This window comes from Zeugodacus cucurbitae, chromosome 4 (assembly GCF_028554725.1).
Source record: "Zeugodacus cucurbitae isolate PBARC_wt_2022May chromosome 4, idZeuCucr1.2, whole genome shotgun sequence".
Taxonomy (NCBI): domain Eukaryota; kingdom Metazoa; phylum Arthropoda; class Insecta; order Diptera; family Tephritidae; genus Zeugodacus; species Zeugodacus cucurbitae.
This window is the reverse complement of record NC_071669.1, coordinates 27,477,787-27,486,474: the sequence shown is the minus strand read 5'-3', so window position 1 is coordinate 27,486,474 and position 8,688 is coordinate 27,477,787. Positions and strand designations below refer to the sequence as shown.

The following is an 8,688-nucleotide window of genomic DNA, read 5'->3' as shown; positions in this document are numbered from 1 at the left end:
CACCCAAAATATTTGTCAAATAGTGTGAACGCTCTGGTGTAACAGAACATTTTATATACAGTGATCCCCACTTTAAGCAAGTGACAATATTTTACGGCACCGCTATTTTTTCTCTAAATTTACAATTAAGCTACAGTTTCAAACATGAAAATTATTGCATCTTGACAGCAACAAATAGTCGATTCTGCATTTCCGCAATTTTGTAATATTTTTGAACATTTCCGTGGACATACCATGAAGATAATCGCCCCTATTCCCGTTGTCGTTATCGTTATCGTTTTAAAACGACTTAAGAACGCCTATTTGGCATTCCTGTTGGCGTTAACGACATTTATCGAAAATAAATTGAGATTCCCCAATTTGAAACGACTATAGAAACGACATAGAAACAGTCGTTTTTTGTCGTTGCTATAATTGTGAGCGACATAGAAACGACGCGGTTGTTTGAAGGAATATTTGAAGTGAAGATGAAAATTCCAAATCGGAAACAGTTTGAAATTTTAATTTCTGAAATGGAAAAATATCCTGCATATGCCAAAGACTTTAGAAAAGGGATAAATCCTTTAAATTTCGATTTTTTGGGAGGGATATTTTTTTCTCAAAAAAAAAAAAAAATAAATCCATTCCACCGCATCTCTCGTCGGAAATTGTTGGCATTAATAAAATTGCATTTTTATATCTAAGAATATATTTAAGATATGAAAGATCTTAAAATTCAAAACGAAGAAAAAAATAGTACTCCAACAAGAGGAGGAGTTAATAAACAGATACCCATGTCTCCTTTGGCTGGACCACTAGTTAGAGTAGTCGGATTAGCCAGAAGCAAGGATCATGAGACGCTGGAAGTATAACATATTTTAGAAAAAAGTTTGGAGGACGCAGATGTCACCACTACTTCTTTTAAAAAATCAAATAAAGATGGAAGACTAACATTGTTGTACTTAAGTATAATAATTACAGTGATAACGTTGTTTAGGGTCAATATAGAATAGCATAAAATCCATTAAGGACTGCTTTAAAAATGTGTCTCGTTGCATAAGAAAGAAATTTTTATATGGGAAAAGAGCTCCTTAAAGTATACTATATAAAATATGTAGACAAATTTCGATAACTTTTCTTTGGCGTTACGATATACTTCAAGAATACCAATTTAGGAACGAAACGACGATAAGAACGACAACGACTTAGAAACGACTATTAAAACGACAACGACAACGGGAATAGGGCCGAATGTTCTGCGTTGTGGATGCAAAGGTAGTAAAATCTGGGATTACAGCTCAAAATATGAGTTCGTTGAAGACCATAATATAATGGAAAACCTTTGGGGGGTGGATGTCCCGCAAAGTTTATGAATCAGGCAGTCAATTCGGTGATCAGGAGTTATTATGTATATCAGCGGAAAAAAGCAAGGAGTGAGGTATCCTTGGACTACTTAAAAAGACTTTATGATAGCCTTCCGAACAGAATTTTCTCAATTTTATGCTAAATAAATGAGGCAGTGCTAAGTAGTAAAATCATTAATTTGTAAAACTATACTAAACATTTACACTTGTATGGTTAATTTAAATAAATTCTTGTATTGAGATTATTCAAGTGACGCAAATTTTTTTTACTTGTTCAGTCTACATACATATATGAAGTAAATTTTGAAAGGTATATTTTTCATTTTCACAGCATTTGTTAAAAAAAAAGCTGTTCATCTTTAAAACAAGGCTTAAATGAAGCTGCTGCGATATCTAAATAAAGAGTTACATATATGCTCGTAAATTAAGTATAAAATATGTATGTACATACCTATTCAAGTGAATCGGGGTGTTAGGTTAAGATTAAAAATATATTCAAATATTTGAAAAACTTTAAGTGCACATACATATGCATTTTCCTCTATGAGGTTAGGTGAGCTTCAGCGGTTGAAAACATTTATATTTTTACTTTTTTTAATATATACAATCATATATTTTATTTCAACTATTCAGCAAATCATAGATACTACCTATTTATACAGTACTTTGTGGAGTTATTATTTTCAAATTGCGAATGCTCAGCCGTTTGTACCTCATCTCCCATGGCATGTGAAAAAAGGTTCTTTACGTGGACAACATAACTCATTATTGTTTCATTAAAATCAGCAAACCAAAAGATATTTCTTTTGAGGTCAAATTAGTTCGAAAAAATAGTTGTGATAAAGATTTTTTTTTTCAATATGTCTTTATTTATTGAATCTGCTTTTACTTTAAGCCTAACAATAAGTTATAAAATCTTAAAACTATTTAAAAAACTAGACAAGCTCAAACAAGTGATTGAGCTGTATTGGTGAAACGTTGCTCTTTAGTACGCAGGCATATCCCTTCTTTTTAGGCGTGTTTGATCGCAGGAATGTACTAAGGCAATGGGTTTGGGTGATCACGGAGTTTAGATATATATTTCAATCTGCTGTCCTCTACTGCTTTCTTCACCATAGGGATACCAAGATCTTTATGGATATTTTCATTGCGAATGTACCATGGTGAGCACGTGATTGATCTAAGCATTTTCGATTGGAACCTTTGTATTATATCAATATTAGTTGCACAGGTCGTACCCCACAGTTGAATGCCATACATCCAAATCGGCTTTATGACCGCATTGTATAAAAGCACTTTGTTGTCTAGGCTAAGTTTAGAGTTTTTATTTAAAAGCCAATTCAAATTTGCAGCTCTTATCTTCATGCACGTTATTTTACTAGATATATGTTTTCTCCATGTAAGCCTTCTATCTAGGTGAATACCAAGATAGGTAACTTCATTCACTTGGGGCACTATAATATTGTTCATTTTTACTGCCGGGCACATTTTTGGTCTTAGCGAAAATGTAACGTGCTTACACTTTTGTTCATTCACATTTATACGCCAGTTGGCTAGCCATTCTTCGACAGATCTTAAGTGCTCCGATAACATTCTTGATGCTATAATGTGGCATTTGTTACGGCTCACTAAAGCTGTGTCATCCGCGAAAGTTGATGTCAAAACATTATTAGCTGTTGGAAGATCAGCAGTATATATGATGTACAGAGTTGGGCCTAAAACACTGCCTTGTGGTACACCAGCCCTTATTTGTCGTTCATCAGATATGAAGTCTCCCACTTTAACCGTAAATTGTCTATTTTTTAAATAAGACTCCAATATTTTATACAATTCTAAAGGTAGAATGTTTTTAATCTTATATAAAAGCCCTTCACAAAAGCCCAAGCCACACCTTATCAAATGCCTGAGCTACGTCTAGAAATATAGCTGAACAGTGCTCTCTGTGCTCGAATGCTTTTCTTATTTCGTTAGTTATTCTATTTACTTGTTCTATTGTATTATGTTTTGCACGAAACCCGAATTGGTGCGTTGGTATTACATTATTTTCGTGGAGGAAAGGAGACATCTTTGATAGCAGCACCTTTTCAAATATTTTCGAAAGGCAGGGTAGAAGACTGATTGGTCTGTATGAAGACGGCTGTGTCAAGTCTTTCCCAGGTTTATCTATCAGGATAATCTGCGACTTTTTCCACGAAATTGGATAGTATCCGAAACTTAGAATTGCATTGAAGAGCAAAGAGAGCACCTCTACAGCAATATTTGGTAACTCAATTAGCAATTTTGGGGTGATATTATCATGTCCTGGCGACTTTTTTGGATTAAGCTCTTTTATGATGCCAATAATTTCAGAAGGTGAAGACTTGAAGGAGTCGGGCGACTCATTTGCTGTGTTAGGTAAGATTGACAATTTAAAGTTTTTCTTTGGGCAATTTGGTTGAAATACCTTTTCTAGGTGATTTGCAAAACAAGTAGCCTTTTCCTCGTCACTTCGAGCCCAATTTCCCCCCAAGTCTCGTATAGGCATGTTGGAGTCGACTGGTGGCTTCATGGACTTTTGGGCTTTCCACAGTGAATTTTGCTTGCTTGAGTTTGGACACAGCTTCTTTATATATATTTCATTGTTGAGTTCTTCCTCGAGTTTAAGCGCTTTTTTTAATTTGCGTACAGCAGATTTCAATTGAAGCTGAGTGGAAGGGGAGCGATTTATCTGCCATTCTCGTCTAGCACGCCTTTTTTCATTTACAAGCTGTTCTATTTCTCTATTACTGATTTTCCTGAGACCAAGTGGCTTATAGCTTTTCTTTGGTGTTGCTAAGACCGCTGCGTTAATAATTATATCATTGAGTTCCCTTATAGTTTCGTCAATATCTCCTTCTTTATTTATTTTGTATTCAATATTAATGTGGCTACTCACGTATTTTTTGTATTTTAGCCAGTTCGTTTTGTGAGATGTTAGGCCCACTTTCTTTTCAATAAATATGGGTTGTTCACATAACTTTATTAGTATAGGAGAGTGATCAGAAGATAGGTCAGTACATGCATCTACTGTTATGTGCGATTTATCTATATTTTTGATTACTGCAAAATCAATTAAATCTGGTATTTTTTTACGATCAGTAGGCCAATATGTCGGCTTACCCGGGGATATTATATCAAGGTTATTGCGCCTATTTATAATAGTATGATACAGCTGTCGTCCTTTCGGATTAATAAGTCGTGAGCCCCAATACATATGTTTTGCATTGTAATCTCCACCTGCTAGAAATCTATGACCTAGCGTTTCAAAAAAGTCTTTAAATTCACTCTCTGTAATTTTAAAACGAGGTGGACAGTATATAGCCGTCAGGTTTAAGTCTCCGCAACGATTTTTTATAGATATTGTTGTAGCTTGTAACTGCGCTGTAGCATGAGATTCTAATGCGTGGTGGCTTAATCGTTTTCTAACTAACACTGCTGTTCCACCATGTGCCTTTCCATCTGGGTGATTTGTAACATAGAGTCTATACTCCGGTATAAAGAAATTATTTTTATTCGTAAGATGGGTTTCTGACAACAGCATTACATCTACATTATTTTCATTCAGAAATCTAATACGCTCCAATTTATGTTGGTTAACACCATTAGCATTCCATATACAAATGTTAAGTACGCTCATTTTTTACTTAAAAAAGTTTACAACATTTGGTTTTGGGCTTTAATTACCTCTTGAATCATATTTTGCATTGTTGACATAAATTGTGTCATACATTGGGTAAGTTTTAAAATCATTGTTTCAATGCTTCCATGTGGTTGGTTTTGAGGCAATTGCATTTGTGTTGTGTTACCTTTTACCACGTTTGCATAGCTCCCTTGTACAGCATTATTTTTAAGAATACATTGTTTTGAAATATGGACAGGGTTTTCAATAATTTCGTTGGAAGGAATATTTACACTGCGTAGAGTGCAATATGCTTTCGTGTGCCCATACTCTTGGCAGTTGGTGCATTGGACCGGACCATTTCTTTTATGTGGTTCCTCGACGGTGATTCTGCGATGGAGCAAATATTTTAACTTGTAAATTGGATGTGTTTCATTTTTCTTTAGTTGTTCATTATTTGGCATCAGTTCTATTTTGAACATTGGCTGAGGTACTTTGTTTCTGTTAAATATATTTACTACTGATTTAATACTAAAACCACCTTCTTCGAGAGCTTCTTTAACGTCGTTACATTCTACCGACGACTCTATACCTTTTATAACTACCACTAGACCTTTAGAGCTTTTCTATTGGTACGAGTAGTAATTCTTGTTATTATTTGATAAGAATTTCACTACATCCATGAAACTTTTTTCAGTGTACGTTTGTATTTACGTTTCATCTATGTTACCTTTTTTTAAAGGCACTATATGAAAATTGTTCGTGCCTATTAAATTGCTCAATTTGGAGACAAGCGCATTTGAGCTACGCTCACGCAAATAGATTGGAGGAGGTTTGGCATTCACTGCTGCAGTAGTACCCTTCGCATCGTCGTTAGGTTCCCTGCTCAGTAAGGCAAATCTATTGCCAATTAAAATGTCTGGCTTTTTACCATTTGGCGTGCCTGCTTGAAATTTTTTGTTATTGACCGCTGATTTAATTGGACTAGATTTCCTTTTTGTGTTTATGTAGCGGTCAATACCAGTCTGAATAGATGGTCCTTTCTTGCATTGTACATTCTCACCTTCTTTTTTGTTTTCCTTCGTTAACCGAGTGCTTGTTGGTACCTGCATACTTGTCGCTATCAGCGCATTTGTTGTTGCGCGATTGCTGTTTACTTCTGCTTCTGCCGACTGCGTCCTTTGCATCGATTCCAATTCAGCTGATCGCTGCGATGACTCATCACCGCCGTTGCTTTTTTTGTTGGCAGGAGTTGTTTTTGTTGGTTCCACAAAACTGAAGTAGGCATTTAAGGAATGCCTACGGCTTTGCTGGTGAGGCTGCGCAGCACTCATTATTGTTTGTTTATTATTATTATTATTGTTTTTATATTTTTGTTTTGTGCACTATTTGTTTATGTTTTTTATGTAAATTTGTGTACACTGTATTTTGATTTGATTGTCTGTTGACAATTTAATCGATGCTATTTATGTTGATGTTTGTTTGCTTTTGTAACAAGAAAAAACAACAGATTTCACGGAGCGAATTAAAAAGCACGTCCGTGCACCTTGAATGCTTCTCTGCGATACCAGTGTGTGATAAAGATGTGTGGAAAATTTTAACAGAATTGTTTCATAACATATCGAAAAATTGTGTTCACTGACTTCAAAATTTAAGTTTTGAGATAAACACGTTTTAAGTTTTACACACCATCTGTTTGTCGACTTTAAAGCTGCTTTCGACAGCACGAAAAGGAGCTGCCTTTATGCCGCGATGTCTGAATTTGGTATCCCTGCAAAACTTATACGGCTGTGTAAGCTGACGTTGAGCAACACCAAAAGCTCCGTCAGGAGCGGGAAGGACCTCTCCGAGCCGTTCGATACCAAACGAGGTTTCAGACAAAGTGACTCGCTATCGTGTGACTTCTTTAACCTAATGCTGGAAAAAAATAGTTCGAGCCGCAGAGCTAACCAGAGAAGGTACATTTTTTTATAAGAGTGTACAGCTACTGGCGTACGCCGATGATATCGATATCATTGGAAACAACACCCGTTAGTTCTGTTTTTTCCCGCCTGGATAAGGAAGCGAAGCGAATGGGTCTGGTGGTGAACGAGGACAAGACGAAATATCTCCTGTCATCAAACAAACATTCAGCGCATTCGCGTCTTGGCTCCCACGTCACTGTTGACAGTCATAACTTTGAAGTTGTAAATAATTTCGTATACCTGGGACCCAGCATCAACACCGATAATAATGTCAGCCTTGAAATCCAACGCAGAACACTCTTGCCAACAGGTGCTATTATGGACTGAGTAGGCAATTGTAAAGTCCTCTCTCGACGAACAAAAACTAAACTGGTGCAGAAGCGTGAAACGGTGTCAACATCCGAAGAAACGGCACAAGGAGTTTTCGAGAGAAAGGTTTTGCGGAAGATTTATGGTCCCTTAAACTTTGCCAACGGCGAGTACCGCAGAAGATGAAATGATGAGCTGTATGTGTTGTTCGCCGACATAGACATAGTCCAGCGAATAAAAAAGACACCGGCTACGCTGGATAGGTCATGTTGTTCGAATGGACGAAAGTGCCCCAGCTCTGAAAGTTTTCGATGCAGTACCCGCTGGTGGAAGCCGGGGAAGAGGGAGACCTCCACTCCGATGGAAGGACCAGGTGGAGAAGGACCTGTCTTCACTTGGTATTACCAATTGGCGCCAAACTGCCAAAAGGAGAGATGCGTGGCGCGCTGTTGTGGACTCGGCTATAACCGCGTAAACGGTGTCTTCGCCCACTCTTAACATGCAAGAAACGGGAAAGGCTCTTAAATAAATCCGTATTAAGTGCCTCGTGGTACTTACCAAGCTTTTTCTCAAATACTTCGATCTTATATTTTTTCTTTTATAATGAAAGTCATATTTATTTCTTATTAATAACAAATATGTATACTTATTGATAACAATAAATATGGAAGAAAATATTACATAACTATGTATGTATATGTTTTCCTTTTAACAATTCTCACCGCATTCAATGTCAAAAATATTAAAAGGCACTTAAAAGAATAAAATTGCAAACAATTTTGTATTTGTGGCTTAAATATTACAGGCACTTAAGCGGCGAATTTTATATGTAAATTTAGAGAAAAAACAACGATGTCGCAAAATATAGTCACTTCAGCGGGATCAATGTGTATACCAGAGAACTGCAATTATTCCCTTTTTTGAGTCATTGGTTGAGTAACACAAAAAGTAGCATTAGTGCATATAAGTCAAAAATCATCAAACACAAAGATCCACTAAAACACACTTACGCACAGCACACAAAGCGAGAACATGAAAAATGAGTAAGTTTCTCTTCATACGTATCGTTGAAGTGCTCAATTGTCTCATGAGCCAATAATTCAGTCAAGTTAAACAAAAATGAGCCATACCACCAAAATAACACCAATAGTATAGCTAAATAAATAAAGTGATACGAATAGGATCAAAGTAAAACTGACGAAGGCTGTGCCGCCGCTAGGCAAAAGTGCCCTGCGGGAAATGACTAACGATGTGTTTTGTTCTTTGATGTCGTGTATTACATTTAATGTTTTAAGTTAATTAATGACAGTAAAGTTAATACTTTTAGGTTCTAATATATTTCTTTTAATAGTAATGTATTGAAAATAAATAAAGACGCACGAAAATGCATGTTCAATGAAATAATGAAACATGTAATGTGACAAAGTTCCTACTG

General features: G+C 36.1%; 1 protein-coding gene across 1 annotated transcript; it reads right to left on the bottom strand.

The window, feature by feature from the left end:
* Nucleotides 1-5,690: 5,690 nt before the first annotated feature.
* Nucleotides 5,691-6,314, bottom strand: LOC128921450 (uncharacterized). Its single transcript, XM_054229179.1, has one exon. It carries the CDS (start codon nt 6,312-6,314, stop codon nt 5,691-5,693), a length of 624 nt encoding a protein of 207 aa, XP_054085154.1.
* Nucleotides 6,315-8,688: the final 2,374 nt, after the last annotated feature.